Source organism: Cornus florida, unplaced genomic scaffold (genome assembly GCF_030987335.1).
Source record: "Cornus florida cultivar Cherokee Brave unplaced genomic scaffold, ASM3098733v1 CherokeeBrave_3.0.0_Hap2_Chr11, whole genome shotgun sequence".
Taxonomy (NCBI): domain Eukaryota; kingdom Viridiplantae; phylum Streptophyta; class Magnoliopsida; order Cornales; family Cornaceae; genus Cornus; species Cornus florida.
In genome coordinates, this window is record NW_026775581.1 from 129,374,357 (window position 1) to 129,391,636 (window position 17,280).

Genomic DNA, 17,280 nt, shown 5'->3' on the forward strand with positions numbered 1-17,280 from the left:
TATCCAACAATTAATATATACAACAGCTTGAAGATATTATATATATATATACACACACACACAATCTTCTTATTCATTAAATCAAAGTACATAACGTCATGAATAAAGAAAGGACTTGCATCATCAAACACTACATTGCTCTACGCGCGCATGCAGAGCCCAACCAAGAAATTACTTTGATGTTGCTTCAACCACAACATATGATAAAAAAAAAAGAATACGTCTAGACCACCACCCCTATGCATCACACTTTCAAAAGCCTCTATCACCTAGCAAACTCAACCAGCTCCATGCAGAACCAAAGCTCTTCCACCGGAAAAGAATCCCACACTTGAAACTGTACTAGAATATCACGTCATTAATATGCCTGAGTAAATAAAAATTTAACAAATTAGGGTGTGAAGAGCAATTTTTATTATATCATAGAACCAATTTCATCCTATTATATGGTGGATTTTTTTTATGAGACATACTAATAATATGACATACCCAACTCACTCAATAATTCATATAAAAATTTCAACCATTAATTACACCAAAAAAATTAAAAAAAATCCCAAGCAACCACCCTCGTGGCAGCATGTGACCACTGAATTTATGTTCATCAAATGTGATAGACCGAAGAGTTGGGTGTTCACGTATAATATAGGGGTATAATTGTCACACTATTTCCCGAACCAGTGCTTATAATCGTAACACTATTTGCCGAACCAGTGCGTTCTGTTAACTACTTAACGGTCAGTTTCCCGCTTATTTGAAAAGGTACAAGTTGCGATTTTACTACTCCTCACCAACAAAAGGTCCCATGCACCGCATCATCATCTCTCACTGATCTATCCTATCAGAACTGTACATTTTCATCATCTGTCCACGTGTAGGGTTCAAAATAAAGGGACGCAACTTTTCATATAAGTATATTGTTGGGAGACAGAAACGGTTAACTTTAAATAACCACCAATTCAAAATTTTCCCACCACTATATATATTACCCACCCATTGCCTTACATCCCACTTATAATTTGGTCCCCATTTCCTTCTTCCTTCTATTACGAGTACTTCACTTATCTTCTCTTTACAAATGAGTAATCCCAAAGATAATTCCGGGGATCAATCTTCCGGCCGAGGTGACCGCCAACCCTCCCCGCCTCGCACCGGAGAACATCCTCCCCCAATGCCACAAACAGAAAACCCTGATCCCCAGCCTCCCCACCATGCCCGTGCCGGATCATTATCTGCAGCTGGTGGTACCGCTCGGGCAGAAGGGGCCAATGTTGGGTCCGGTCAGGCTGATGGTGGCGGTGAAGCCCGGAGGCCTACTCCTCCGAAGAAGAGATACAGAGAAGGCGATCCCGGTGCTAGTTCTTCAAGCAAATCAAAGATAAAGCCGGTTGATAATCAGCCACAACCACAACCAGAGCCACAGCCACAGCCACTGCCACAGCCACAGCCACAACCACAGCGGGTCGTGTATAAATGCAGTGAGTGTCCGAGAGTGTTTGACAGAGAGAAAAGTTTGTTCGGGCACCTGAGGAGTCATAAGGATCGCAGTTGGCGTGGTGCATATCCACCGCCACGCTTCAACCAAGAAGAAATCGACGAAGACATGGCGAAGGTGATTGCGCGACTACAGGGCCGAGTAGTCAGCGAAAGTACGAGCCAAAGAAGGGAGGAAGTGGCTGCGGCGCCTGTGGCAGAGACCAAAGGAGGGGGAAGAGAGGAGGCGGGGCTAGATCTTAACGTGCCGGCGCCTGAAGAAGGCGCTGAGGACGATCAGCCACCATCACCCAAAAGGGAAGATGGTCAAGATATTGATCTGAACCGGTCACCCCCCTCAGACACATGAGGATGCGCATGTGGTGGTTCTCAAGAGGACGTAGTACTTGAATAATTGGCTTCTGTTTTTGAGTATTTTTGCTGGAGTACTTTATTATTATTATTATTATTATTATTATTATTATTATTATTATTATTATTATCATCATGATGTGTTTTATGTAAGTTTCTGTTTTTCCAGAATATGGAAGAAACAATTTATGGTTATTATATGAATAATTGAGTACTTTAAATTGAATTCTATCTTTGGCGTCTCTATTCTTTTATTCTTTCATGTTTTATAATTTTTATAAATTTCTTATACGTACTATGTTATATATTGTTGACATTAAATTGCCAACTAATTAATTTTGTCACTTAAAATAAAAAATAATAATGTCACGTGAGCGTGGGAGTTTCATCCAATGATAGTCGATCATATGTAACTCCATTTGCAAAGTTCATATATAGTGTGTATATATATATATATATATATACACTATAAATTTTTGTATATATATATATATGATTAGAACGTATATATATACATACGTATATAACTGCACTATAAATTCATGTGTATATATATATATATGATTGAACGTACATATAAGAGTGGAGTCCATGGACATTGATGATGAAACAAGACCTTAGACTCAACATGCATGGTACTGGCTATAGATTTGAATGGGGAGAATGGAATTTCTACATGGAATCAACTTGAAGAAGGTGAGGGTAGTAGGGTGCAGTGGAGAATCATGGTTTAGTAGATAGGTGATTTTTCTTATTTTGGAATTGCAATATAGGATGTTGTCTGTACATATATGGAAAATATGTCTAGGCAGTTGTTTCCAATTGTAGAAGCACTCACATAATACATGTGAAGGAGATTTCATTCCTAGGCATTTTCAGTTAGCTTTTGTTTTACATGAGTCCACCCCTGTTGGGCTAGCTTGGATTTGCTTTTTCTTTTTTTAATTATTTTTATTTTTTCTGTAAAATAATTTTTAAGTTGAAATCGCCATCATTCAGGTCTCAACCTTTAACCTCTTCTTGTTTCGTATGATCTCTAGCAACTGGGTTGTTGGTTCATATCTTTGGACGTCCGTAATTAGAAGGCTCGTGTAAAATGATTGATGGGCTTAAGGTGGGCCCAATGGTGGTTGATGGACTTCAGATGGCTAAGATTTGAGTCCACTTCTGGTTCACAATTTTGGCCCAATCTTTTAACAGAGTCCCACTTCAGTTGTGGGCTCAAGGGCCAAACCCACAAGTGAAGCGGAATCTGTTAAAAGATTGGCCCATATGATGTATTCACGCATTTCCATGAGACCTCACTACGCATGATCATCATCACTCGAGGCCTATCCACCCAGACTTAATAATTTTCGCACACGTTTCAAAGCCTTAGCCGCTTATGTGGCTCCATATACATGTCACCTTCTGCCAGATGTGGCTGTGAGTGATGAAAATGTGGTTGCATAAAAAAACACACAAAAACGGATCATGAATGCATCACCTTCTCATAATTTCTCAAACTTATCTACGCCCTTTGAATTTATAACCTTCACATAAAATAATTATCAATCCGGCCCTACTTTTCACTTAAATTAGTGAACCACAACACCAATAAAAAATAAATAAATAGTAAATAAAAAAGAGATATTGAACAAATAAAAGTTAAATAAAAACAAGAAAGAAATACAACTATCTCTGTTTTATTTTAAATGTTCACTTCGAAAAATTGTGATTCACAATTTTGTGATTCATAATTCTCGAAATGAACTTTTAATATAGAACAAAAGTCAAAATGAATTTTTAACGTGGGACGGAAAGAGTAAATAATAGAAAATTACTACTAATTGAATTCAAATTAGAGAGATTTCATTTGAGGTTGCAGATAGTTTTTCTAAGAATTACATAAATAATATTTTTTAAAATTAAAAAACAATTTATTAAGAACAATTTTTAGTATTTTGGGCTAAGAAGTTGATGCTACTAAAAAAAAAAAAATTAGTAGGAGAGCATCTACTATTATTCACTCTAATTAGTTTGATATTACGTCTAGTAAATATACAAACATTTTTAAAAAATATCATTTTATTATAATTTGTCTGATTTATTTTGTAATTAGTTATAAAAATACTAAATCGCACCGATTAACCATTTTCGCGTACTAAAATTTTGATTTTTTCAATTATGAAATCAAATAAAATAATCAGAAATAGAAGGTTGTGAATTTGTGATGGTGGTTAAAAAAATAAGGGTAAAGGACGGAGACACCCTGTTTGCTAAAAATAAAACAAAATTTGTGATGGGATATGCTTTAAATATAACTATATAAGGTCGTGTATGCCACTTTTTCCTCCTTGTCCCGAGGTCCTCTCTCTCTTGTATTACTTTCTCGCTCTACCATGGATCCTTACAGGGTACCCATTTTCTTCCTGTATTACTGTTATTGGGTTTTCAAATCGAATGCTTGGTTTCATTGTTTTGTGCTCTGACTCATCTTATATGTTATTTTTAATCTTGTTTCGGATTGCTATATACAACTGTGGATTATATATTTGGATGTTCATCTTCGTTCGATTCTGTTGCTAAATCAATTGACCTTCACTATTTCGGCGAGTTTTTGCTATGATTCAGTTGATTTTATTTCTTCTATCTGTTTTTAATCTTGTTCAGAATTGATATCTATAACTCTTGATTATATCCTTTTTGATGTTTTATGTTCATTTGATTCTTTTTGGCAAGGTAACTACCCTTTCTTGAAATTTTCTTGTTTCTAGCAGCCCGTCTGGTTGCCAAGAAAATTGAGGAAGAATGAACGAAACTTAAAATGTTGAATCTTGTTTCGATTTACAGAAAAAAAATAAAAAAATTATAAAAATTCTCAACTCAGCTTAAAAATTAGTGTTAACACAGCTAAAGGGAGTTTATTGCTTTTTTGGGTCCCTATTTTTAAAAAATTAGGGATCCAAACTTGTTTTCTTTCTCTCCCAATATTTTTTGAGCAACCAAATGGTATATTGCACTCTTTAGCCCCCTCAAAGGAATGACTTTCCTCCTCATAGGAATAGTTTTTATAAGGGTGTCTTACATAATATAGTTAGTTTTTATAAGGGTGTCTTACATAATATAGTTGATATATCTTTGTTCTTTCCTTAATTATTTATTAGGTTTTAGCCTTTTGGCCTGATTTGTGTGATAACCTTATCATTTTTCGAAGTCTTTATACTGGTTTAATGCCCTTTTTTATCTTTGATTTTTGGATATTGATATTCTTGGAGAGGTGTTCCTAGTATTTGTGTTGAATTTACTTATTACTCATGATTTTTGTCATTCGGCACAGTATCGCCCATCAAGTGCTTACAACTCTCCATATTTCACTACAAACTCTGGTGCTCCTGTTTGGAATAACAATTCATCTCTTACCGTTGGATCAAGAGGTATTGATGTTAATCTATCTGCCGTATATTATTCTTTTTTTGGGTACCGAAGCTCATTTGACAAAGGGGGCCTTAAATTTGTGAGTTTGGGCCTCCATGTTGTTTTTCAGTCGTCAAAAATTGAATTCCAGATGTCATTGATGAGTGAGAGAGAGAGAAAAAGAATTCCGGTTTGTATATCTTATGATTATTTAAATATCAAAATGTATATGTACAAACACAAAGATGTATATCTTTGTATACGAGCATTTTAACCATTACTTTTATATCTTTCGAATGGGCTTGAATTTGAAAATTCTGTGTTATACTATTGAGTGAATACTGTATATATATTGTTTTCTTTCATCTTAGCAATATGTGCTCTCTTAAGTAAATACTTTGATCATTAAGATATGAAATATATGCGTAGTTTATGAGTTTTATATGTGAACTGAGGTTTTACATATTCTCTTTTCACACATTTAACAATTTAATATGATATTTCTTGATATAGTCAATATATTTTGCTCTTCTGAGCATTTTATTTTAATGAGATGTTGATTAAATAGATGATAGATAGTCTTACTTCGTCGAATAATTTTTTACCCTTAATCTTCTATTTGTTTATTGATGTTAGGTATAACCTTTGACTTAAAACCTAATACCTCGTATAAGTGTAGATTGATATTTAAGCCCTGGCTTTTTCTTGGCAGGCCCAATTCTCCTCGAGGATTATCATTTGGTGGAAAAACTTGCCAATTTTGATAGGGAACGCATCCCAGAACGAGTTGTTCATGCCAGAGGAGCTAGTGCAAAAGGGTTTTTTGAAGTCACTCATGATGTTTCTCACCTCACATGTGCTGATTTTCTTCGTGCCCCTGGTGTTCAGACCCCTGTCATTGTTAGGTTTTCCACTGTCATACACGAGCGTGGGAGCCCTGAAACACTGAGGGACCCTCGAGGTTTTGCTGTGAAGTTCTACACTAGAGAGGTAACCAAACTAGTTAATAACTAATTCTGCTTGTTTGTTGCTAAACAGGGTTAATTTTATTCTATTAGACTCCTATCACCTGAGATTGTGGCCCCACATCATTGTAGTTATGCCACATTAATGTTTTTGGGGACATGCCATCCATTTATTTTATGATATATTTGATCCTTCTCTGCAAAATTAGTGTCACATACTCACATATCCCATAAGATTGTTCTGTTCTTCTCAAGTCCTCTGGAACCAGTGTCCTTGTTGTGAAATGTTTTCTCAAATGCAAACCGTTGAGAGTTGTTTTGGTATTAAACACAAAAACACTTTCTTCCCAAAGAGATTTATATGCAATTTGCTGTGGTCTAGTTCATGTGCAGATGTTCATGTTGCATGCATACATCTGTGCACGATGTGCCCTGACATTGGTTGGATGTAGTCTTCCCTCCCTTAATGTGTGTTTCCCTTCCGGCATGAGATATCATAATACGCATGGCGCAACTTTTGTACACTCATAATAATTTATTAGCAAATTTACCTAATGATTAATAATTTTTCTGCTATTAAGTTCAGCTCACTATTTATTGTTAGCACTCACTAATTTGCCTGATTGATACCTTGTCATCAGGGTAACTTTGATCTGGTGGGGAATAATTTCCCAGTATTCTTCATCCGTGATGGGATGAAATTCCCTGACATGGTCCATGCTCTTAAACCCAATCCTAAGTCCCATATCCAGGAGGACTGGAGGATCCTTGACTTTTTCTCCCACCACCCAGAAAGCTTGCACATGTTCTCTTTCCTCTTCGACGACGTGGGTGTTCCACAGGATTACAGGCATATGGAAGGTTCTGGCGTTAATACATATACACTGGTTGACAGAGCTGGTAAAGCACATTATGTGAAGTTTCACTGGAAACCCACTTGTGGAGTGAAGTGTTTGTTGGAGGAAGAGGCAATCAAGGTTGTTGGATCAAATCACAGCCATGCCACTAAAGATCTTTATGACTCAATTGCAGCTGGCAACTACCCTGAGTGGAAGCTTTTCATCCAGACTATTGATCCTGACCATGAAGACAGATTTGACTTTGATCCACTTGATGTGACCAAGACTTGGCCTGAGGACATCTTGCCTTTGCAGCCAGTGGGCCGCTTGGTGTTAAACAAGAATATTGATAACTTCTTTGCTGAGAATGAGCAGCTTGCTTTCTGCCCTGCTATTATTGTCCCGGGTATATACTATTCGGATGACAAGTTACTCCAAACTAGAATCTTCTCCTACGCTGATACTCAGAGACACCGACTTGGGCCAAACTATCTACAGCTTCCTGCAAATGCTCCCAAGTGTGCTCATCACAACAATCACCATGAAGGTTTCATGAACTTCATGCACAGGGATGAGGAGGTACTCTTTCTTCTCTCTTTTTGACACATTCATACATGCTTAATCACATGAGCAAAATGGAAGCAGGGGGAGAGTTTTAAGTCATCAGTCATCATTTTCCCTAATGAGCTTTCATAGTACTCTAGTGTGCCTTGAGACTGTTCAACATGTATCTATTGTATTAGAATACTACTGTTGTCCATGCCACTTAACCCTCTTATCCTATATGTTGTGATGAGCTCTTCTGTATGTTGCTCTGACCTTTGTTGACTTTTTTAATATGCTCTGATGACTTTTATTTAGGTCAACTACTTCCCTTCAAGGTTCGACCCTGTACATCATGCTGAGAGGTTCCCCATCCCTCTTCCTATTCATACCGGCAAGCGCGAGAAGGTTTGTCTTCTTATGCTCTAGATCATCGTATCGAAACTGGTTTTGGAGTTGAATTAGAGGGGTGAAATTTGATTCTTATCTAACTTGGAGTCAGATTATATGGTTTCAATGTAGATTGTTGTGCTTCTTCCTTGCACTAGTCTTTGAACCAATGGTTTATGGTTGGTTTGACGAAGTGTACAGTATTTCTATGAGTTCAGATTATTAACATTGGCCAACTATCTTCCTTTTGTTATCTCTAGTGTATCATTGAGAAGGAGAACAATTTCAAGCAGCCTGGGGAGAGATACCGCTCCTTCGCCCCAGACAGGTATTCTTGTTTGTCCAAATCTGTTAAAACTTTTATCCACAAATAGCTTTTGTGATTTTTTTTATCTTATTTTTTTTGTGTCTATTTTACGTTCTTTTTCCCTTTTATAGGCAAGAGCGCTACATCTGCCGATGGGTTGCAGCTTTATCTGACCCAAGAGTCACCCATGAGATACGCACTATTTGGATCTCATACTGGTCTCAGGTAAATCTTCTATCGTTTAATAGTAATTCAAATTTGCTGACCCCACTAGCACGTTTTCATTTTTTGGTCTGGTGTTGAAATTACTTGGCTGCTATTCCTCCATCATTGAACATGTTTATTTTGGAGTAAAGCCATTTAACAAAAACAGATTTAAAAAGGGATTCTTCTGTTGTGGCAACAGGCTGACAGGTCCCTGGGTCAGAAGCTCGCCTCTCGTCTCAACACGAGGCCGAGTATGTGAAGGTAAAGCCCGCGTATGAAAGGTGTTTCAGGAGCAAAGAGGAAGCAAGACGGTGAGAGGATATCAATTTAGTCCAGCAGTGACATGAATTATCTGTGATTACTGTCCCTTTTGTGTTCTAAATTAAATAATTTGTTGTTTGACTTGAATGTACCAGCAGAATGGTAAACAGCTTCTAATAAGATGCAATGTCTTGTGCAAGTTATACACAGAATTGATTTACTTGCCATTAATTTATAATCTTGTCAAGCTTGTATCAACAAAGGCATTGCCTATAATATTTTGCCCACTTGTACTTTAACCATTAAATGCAGTGGTCTTAAATCCTTTTTGATGGTGTAAATATGGTTATATTTAGGGAGAGAGTAGCAATAATTATATGGATGGGTGGATTCTTTGTGAGAAGTAAATTTGCAAGCAAGAGTAGGAGATGGTTTTGTTCTCTTTATTATTATTATTATTATTATTATTATTTTAGGTGGATGGAAATGGAAAATTCTGGTGTTGTCTCTCCTAATCAAAAGTTTTCAACAGGGCACTTTTAGGGAACAATTCAATGGAATTGTCCAAGCAGTCCTTGAACTTCTTATTTTTGCCGAGCAGGACCTCACTTGCTCTAACATCATAGTGTTATAATAAAATAATTCCTTAAAGTATTTGTGGGCTGATCTTACTTATCATTTACACAACCAAAATGTCATTTGTATGATCATGAATTATCGATCTGCATCAACATCTGCACAGGTTTGGACCTCTGATGATATATCTACTCATTCATATAACGAACATTATAGAAAATTTTATACAAAATATTATAGAAACATGGGACTTGGTAGATAATTTTGAGGAAGTTTTGATTTTGTTTCTCTCATCAATATAATATTAATTAAAGAGTGAAATTGACTTTCGGATTTTCTTGAAATTCTACCGACATGGGACTTGGTAGATAATTTTGAGGAAGTTTTGATTTGTTTCTCTCATCGATATAATATTAATTAAAGAGTGAAACTGACTTTCGGATTTTCTTGAAATTCTGCCAGAATATTTGTTAATTACATTGTTGATGAGAATTGGGAAAAATCGGTATTTATTACACAAGGACATTTCATGAAATACACACACACACACACACACACTAGTATGAGAGAGTATACATTCATTGTTCATTTCAGTACTAGTAAAAGTATATTTATTCTTATATTAATACATTAATTCCTGGCATCATAGACATTTCATGAAATATATATATATATATATATATATATATATATATATATATGAGAGAGTGTATACATTCATTGTTCATTTCAGTACTAGTAAAAATATATTTTTTCATTCCTGTTATCATAGACATTTCATGAAATATATATAGATACGACGTAATTAATGACAACTTAAAAAGTTTCAATAAAATCTAAATATAATGTATAAATAGAAAAGAATTTAAAAATAAAATCCCTAATGGGTGTTTTGAAGCCCGTTTTCTTTGGTGTTATTAATGGGCCTTTAAGCCCCAAGTCAGAGGGCCAAAAGCACCAAGAGATCAAATAAGTAAAAACCATAACTTGATTTGGGTGGGGTACGCAGGCCAAAGCAATAGCACAATACCAAGGCGATGCCCAAGAGCCCCAGCAGCAAATTACTGTTATGATCTCTCACCCTTAAAAAATAAATTTAATATAGGAGTCCTAGCAGCAAGCTACCGTGATGGTCTCTCCCCCATCAAAAAAATAAATTTAATACAGGAGCCCTAGCAGCAAGCTACTGTGATGTTCTCTTCCCCTCAGAAATTAAATTTAATATCATGTGGGCCATTAGCCCACGTATTAGATATTAAACTGATAAGAACAGATATTACGCTTAATCTTAACCAAAAGGCCAAGAAAGATATTGTAACGACCCGAACCCGAAGGCCTGAATCGCTAATCGGGTCCTTACTCGAACCCGGGATCAACTAAAGACGTTATCGTCCTTTCTTATATCAATACATAATATACGTGTCATCTTAGAATTAATATATAATAATAATAATATTATTAAAATGAGATCATAGCTTCAAAATATATCAAAACATTTCACTAACCCATCAAAACCTGTGGAGGAACGTCATCTGTCACTTTCTTCCCGTAACCTGAAAAATGTTAAAATGATGGGGTGAGAATAAAACTCAGAAGGAAGTGTCCAAGACACACTTCTTATATCCCCGTGAATCCATACAATGAATAGATAAAAAAGTGAACAGAATCATACCATAGGAAAACGCACATTCCCAACCATAACAACAAGTATGTAGCAAATATCAACCAATCACAAGTTTACCACAATGTCATGAAGTGCAATATTATGCAAATGTCACCCCCCATTTTTCGAAACATTTCTGTTTCAACTTCCAAACCGTTAATGGAATCCGACCCAAGGCACCTCTAAGGCGTAACGAATGGAGAGTTGACTATCCACGACCACAAGACACCTCCAAGGCGTCATAAATGGAGAGTTGACTAACTATCCACGACCACAAAGTACCTCCAAAGCGTCGAATCCGACCTAATTAGCTTAACCATACTCCCTTTTCGACTACACTAACAACATAGACAGCTAGAAGCCTCCTAGGCGTCCGGTTTTCGCAAACTCCTTTGAAAAATATTTTTCCCAAGAACAAATTCATTTATTTTAAAACATTTTTCCTCATATTTCTTTCCCAACAGATACATGAATACTTTATGCTTCATTTCATCAATTCATCCATAAAGTTCCGACATACTTTTTCAAATAAATTAATAAATTACTAAAAACTACACAACTCATATTATCATTCCATATTTTGCCAACAATTTAAATATATAATTTCACAAATTTATTTCACACAAACATTTTTAAACACAATATAATCAATTAACACATTATCATAATTTCATATATGGTATTTAAATAATTTTCAGTAACTTTTGCTAATTAAACATGCAATTAAATAATTTATTTAATTACTAATTCAAACATATTCACAAAAATACAATAAGACCATGAATTAGAAACTCTTACCTTAAAAATGAATTTTCCTTACTGAATCATCAAAGTCTCAAGCTCTCGGCTTCCTCTGCAACTCTCAGCTCTTCCTCTGCAACTCTCGTCTCTCTCTGTATTTGATCAAACTCTCGGTACCTTACTCTATTTTTCTTTCTTTTTACTCACTCAGTGCACAAACACTCACTTTTATATTCGCTTCCACCGACACAATTCACACAGCACACTGTACAATATCATCACTGAACGGGGTCCCGCCCCCCGTTCATCTTTATCATTTCAGTACATTACTTTATATATATATATCACTTTAACAAAATCAGCCTTTAATAATTAAAAAAAACAACAAAATCAGCCCACGTGAATAGCCAAGACTTTTGGGCAAAAAAAAAATCTATTTCGTGGGCCACATCAAATCATAACCATTCTTTCATTCATCCCTTCTCTCCATAATCTCGGCTCCTTCTTATCACCATCTGATGCAACATAATATATATATATATATATATATATATATAATGTAAACAAATCCCTCCCCCACGTGTCTTAACAGATCAACACCCATTAATATCTCTTCCTTTCTTTTCAGTCTCTTCCTTTCTTTTCAATTTCAGCAGGCAGCCAGCTCCCCAACAGACACCACATAAATATATATATATATATATATATATATATATATATGTATTTATAAAATGTAACAAAAATAATTCCAACCCATTATCCAATCAAAATTAAATCATCAATTTTGATAATTAAAAATTATGAAATAAAATTTAAAATCTTAAAAATTCGAATTATCACACGTGTAATTTGAACACAACCGCCTCTTTTATAACCAGCTCCTCACTCCCCCTTTTTATTCATAACCGATGTGGGACGAAAGACTGCCAAACATATTCAGCAAACAAACTTGCCCAAGTCTCTGTTTGGGTAACCAATCTATGGAATTGTTGTCGTCTGAGCAATTGTATTATATTATTTCATGATATATCTACTCATTCATAAATGAAATACAGATAACAAAGTCAGGAAAAAAAAAATACTAGTACATGAGCAAGTCTCCTAAAAGGAAGTAGTTTGTTTTGCATATGGAGGCCAGTAGAGGTGAAACTCAATCTTGTAGACAACAGTGAGGCCTTTAAGATCCACCGGAGAGGATGTGACATAGCCTTGAACAAACAAGAAGTCCCCGGTGCCTCCCACGACAGGATGATCAGAAGGCTTGACGTTGTGCGTGCCACCGACAATGGAAATGGAGCCTTTGTGGCGCTTCATAGTGAGAGTGATCTTGGCAATTGAGATGCTCTGAAGCCCATCAAGTCCAGTGGTGATGGAGGTCCCTTCTGCTGTCCCAACTACTTTGGAAGTCGAGTTGGGTGTGAGAGTCATCGGGTCCTGGAAAGCAAACAAGGTGCCAAAGGGGGTTGTGGTTTGGCTAACGCCTGGTCCTGCCACTCCATTCACTATGATGTAGCCAGTTTTGTTTATGGTTTCGTGTTGAAATAGTGCGAAATGGAGGGATTTGAGTCCGTTGTGGTGATGGTGGTGGTGGTGGTGGTGGTGGTGGTGAGAGGTGGAGGTGGCTTGATTTGAGAGGAGGAGGAAGGGAAGTATAACAAGAGCACAGTAGTGTAATGACAGAACCATGGTAATGGTAGTGGTAGGGTAAGTTTGGAACCTAATATGGGACAAATATGGTTGATATAGTAAATCTTATATATAGACCTGTAATGGACTGACTTGGTAGGATGAAAAGACTGAATGAGACGCATTTTTAGCCACAAATTGTTTGACTTGGTCAATTCCAATAATGGATCCAAATTCAATTTCCCAATCAATGCCTAGGATGAGTTAACAATGAGTCTAACAATGTGTGATGTAGAAATTATGAATTTTAGGTGGATGTTGGAATATGACATCAGAAAAGAGGTTAACCAGAAGAAATTTCAGAATGGAAAAAGATGTGAAACTGGCGTCTTCTTTTGCTACCATAAATTTTCAAACAACACATGCTCGAGGGAAGCCATTAATTCCAAAAGCAAGCACCCTAACGTACAAGTAACCCAAAAGACTTTGACGTCTTAATGTGAATATAAAAAGTTGGAGGAGGTAAATTTTGACTTCAACTTTAAATTTTATGTTTGTAATTGAAGTTATTTTCACACCATTAATTTGTCTCTAGTTCTCTGTACACATTACACAATGATCTAATTGATAAAACTTAAAACTTTTTAAATATATGTGTAGGTGTTCGAATTGTCCCCCTAAACTAATTTCTCTCCTAAACTACCACTCTTGGTATAAGCAATATATGTAAGATAATAATATTACATAAAAAGTAGATGGCAGCTAAGAGGTGTCTTTCTTTCTAGAAAGGCTTGGATGACATCTGCTTTACAGTTCAATAGAGCAAAATTACAAAAACAGAAACTCCATTACCTCATTTTAATTTTTCCTTCTTGACATTTTTTTTTTCCTTTTTTTTGTTTTTTTTTCGTTTAAGGTCTTGTTCTGGGAAGTATAAACTAAGTGGTGGTAATTCACCAAATCCTGGGACCACTAACTCTTGAATCTTGACCGCAGTGGCTTTGACAGGACTGGAATGGCTATCAAACGTTTGAAAAATCTATTTGAAGGGTCATGGAACCTTCTCAGTGCATATCAATATCCAGCAAAACCATTTTGGAGTTGGGACATTAAGGTGGTGTCAAGTCTTAACACTCCAATAAATGGTGCCAGATAATAAAAAAAAAAATCTCCTAACTTCATCAAAATTGATCTGGAAAATTGATAAAACGACTTTGAGAAGGTAAGATAGATGCGTCTCTTTCATCATGCCTCCATTACGAATACTCAAATTTTACAAACGCTATGTTCGGGTTGTATGGAATTAGAGTCTTGGAATTGCGATTAAAGAAATGGAAAATGAATCATGTGCATGGGCATTGCATGAAAAGAAAATAACTTATAGTACTTTCTTTTATGGAGATACAGTGAGATACATGTTGGTATTCTTAGAAGTTCAACAAGAAAAAAAATAAGTTACAACTAAAAGATACATGAAAAGTAAAAGGCTATAGAAATCATAGAGATCAGTCCTAATAAGACTAGGACAAAGAAAGTGTAATAATAGAGCTGGGTTTGGTTAGTAAAGACCCCTTCTTCATTGGCTTCTTTAGGGTTTTATGATTTTGAGAGAGAGTCTCAATAACTGCAGCAAACGAAAAACTTTCCATGCATTTCCTGAGTCTGTTAAGTATCTTATAAAATCTTCATGTCCCACTCGAGAAAACACCGAAAATAGAATCTGAGCAGGTTCTGCATACCATAGAAGTGCCACTTAAAAAATAATCCGTCACGTCGGAGTAATCTCTGCAGGTGTGAAGCTGTTGTAACAGCAAGAATGTTATAGCTGCTTCTTTTTCTTCTCCAAATAAGAGTGGTGCCGCTGGAAATTCAACACTGCCTGCACCAAATGCCACAAACTGATCTCTGGCCACAGCACACTTGGACAACACAAGAGGCAGTTGGTAGTCTGCCAAAGAAGGAAATTGCTCAGGCGAGTCTCGCCTGAGGTTCGGATTAGAATATCTGGATCAGGTGCAACTGACATGTACATGTGCTTCCCAAGATCTACCAGTTTTATTGCATGATGCTTCTCCTGCTTTTCTTCGTTTATCACACCATTAGATGCTTGAATTGCTTCTTGATCCTGGCAAGATTGTTGAACTGCATGTACTATCTCATCAGAAGAAGTATAGGCCACACAAATTAATAGCACAGCTCTGGTATTGTTGGCTGTGGCACGCATTGCCTTCTCAGCTGCAACCCTGACAGGCTCATTCATAAGTTTCAAGTTCCCTATAAAATAAACCCTAACTCCATATTGATTCACGATACTCTCTTCCTTGACCAATCCTTCGATCTTCTCCTGCATTAGATCCATCACATCTTGAACTTCTTCAGGCCGTCTTTTAAAATTATCGATGCTGAATGCGTAGATCGTTATGTACTTCACCTCCAATTCATAGCAGTACTTCAGCATGGACATCAGAGCCGAATACCCAGCCTTATGGCCAGCCCCTTCTTTCAAATTTTGCTTCTTAGCATACCTCCGGTTTCCATCCATGATGAAGGCAATGTGGTTAGGGATGGGACCCATAGCAAGAATATTAAACAAAATTCTTCTCATGAAGCTACCAAAACTCCCAAACAACTTGTTGACAGTAGCATCACTATCTCCCCCCATTTCTAGTCCTGTACCAAACCTAAAACCATTGCAGTCAAAGTTATAAGCACAAAATACAACATTTTTAGTCCATAATTATATAGAGTTAAACCTTCCGCTTCTATTACCAAATAAATGAACTAAATAGTTGACAAACTAGGTAGGACACTTGTTGATCCATTAAAATGGCCACAAATGCCAATAATATAACCTAAAATGTCTCATTCGAACCATATGTTTTACTACCTGGAAATACAGCATCCCACATTTTTTACTACCCAAGATCAGGTTAAGCTTTATTGATCAACCATCTACAACCATACTAACTCATAAATTAACACTCAAAAAAGGAAATCATTATATAAATCTTTTTGAACATTGAAAAATAAGATGTTTTAGGCCAGGCACGGACCCAATGTATAATCAGTAGAGGCATCCCATTATATATACCAATGAAATTTTCAGGCACGACGCAAAATGCTACCTTGCTCACCCATGTATCAATTTATGAAGCTCACCTCTCAAACAGAGCGCTCACCCATATCTAGGATTCATACTCAAACAACAATCTTTTTTTTTATTTTTTCAGTAAGACAAACAAGAATATTATACTATAGTTAGATTTGAGTTAACATGGTTTATAATACCTCAAAGATCAAAGAAATTAAACCAAGAGGCTCACTGAAGCATTTCATCGAACATGAGGGAGGGGATCAATAGTTTCACAAATTCCCAAAACCCCAAATCCCAAAAACAGTCTTAGGTAATTTAATGCTATTGCTACGTTTGAATAAACTAAAAATTAAGTCGAGGATTCTGATTAATATTTTTTTAATTATTTTTTTCACCTTGAGATTTAAATTTGACTGATATGGAAAGGAATTCGTATTTATCCGTACAGAGACACTAATATATGGAAAAGTCACGGATTTGAACTAATATACGTACGCAAATATATATATATATATATACACACACAAATATATATGTCACCTTTGATATGTGGATAACGAAATAAGGACAAGGGTCAGAGATGAGGGATCTGAAACCTGTTAAATTCATCCAAAAACAAGGCTAATGGTTAGTCACAGATGCTCAAAACCCTAAAACTCAAATTATAAAACTAAAATTAGAATTAATACAAAAGAGAAACGAAAATGAAAACAGACAAATCTTACAAAAAAAAAATGAGATGTAACTAAGCAACGTTGAAAGAAAGTAGACTTGAGAGTGGTAGCCCAAAATAACAAATCTGCCGATTAGTTCTTACTACGGTGGCG

General features: G+C 36.0%; 4 protein-coding genes and 1 pseudogene across 5 annotated transcripts; 2 read left to right on the forward strand and 3 right to left on the reverse strand.

The window, feature by feature from the left end:
- Nucleotides 1–1,078: 1,078 nt before the first annotated feature.
- Nucleotides 1,079–1,843, forward strand: LOC132282125 (zinc finger protein ZAT2). Its single transcript, XM_059783746.1, has one exon. It carries the CDS (start codon nt 1,079–1,081, stop codon nt 1,841–1,843), a length of 765 nt encoding a protein of 254 aa, XP_059639729.1.
- A 2,286-nt stretch (nt 1,844–4,129) lies between these two features.
- On the forward strand, nt 4,130–9,094 carry LOC132280792 (catalase isozyme 1). The gene is made up of 8 exons (XM_059782547.1): nt 4,130–4,241; nt 5,165–5,261; nt 5,954–6,231; nt 6,848–7,624; nt 7,907–7,996; nt 8,239–8,306; nt 8,417–8,510; nt 8,692–9,094. Exons 1-8 carry the CDS (start codon nt 4,227–4,229, stop codon nt 8,749–8,751), a joined length of 1,479 nt encoding a protein of 492 aa, XP_059638530.1. The 5' UTR covers nt 4,130–4,226; the 3' UTR covers nt 8,752–9,094.
- A 1,387-nt stretch (nt 9,095–10,481) lies between these two features.
- LOC132287232 (U2 spliceosomal RNA) lies at nt 10,482–10,642 on the reverse strand (annotated as a pseudogene).
- A 2,086-nt stretch (nt 10,643–12,728) lies between these two features.
- Nucleotides 12,729–13,468, reverse strand: LOC132280794 (dirigent protein 19-like). Its single transcript, XM_059782548.1, has one exon. The coding sequence runs from the start codon at nt 13,417–13,419 to the stop codon at nt 12,835–12,837; it is 585 nt and encodes a 194-aa protein (XP_059638531.1). The 5' UTR covers nt 13,420–13,468; the 3' UTR covers nt 12,729–12,834.
- A 1,256-nt stretch (nt 13,469–14,724) lies between these two features.
- Nucleotides 14,725–17,280, reverse strand: LOC132284613 (dehydrodolichyl diphosphate synthase 6-like). Of its 2 annotated transcripts, none has more exons than XM_059786731.1 (3): nt 17,179–17,280; nt 16,994–17,049; nt 14,725–16,029 (listed from the first exon to the last, which is right to left on the reverse strand). In XM_059786731.1, the coding sequence occupies exon 3, from the start codon at nt 16,019–16,021 to the stop codon at nt 15,179–15,181; it is 843 nt and encodes a 280-aa protein (XP_059642714.1). In that variant the 5' UTR covers nt 16,022–16,029; nt 16,994–17,049; nt 17,179–17,280; the 3' UTR covers nt 14,725–15,178. The 2 variants fall into 2 exon arrangements, with proteins under 2 accessions (XP_059642714.1, XP_059642712.1); XM_059786729.1 differs by having other exon boundaries at nt 14,725–16,040.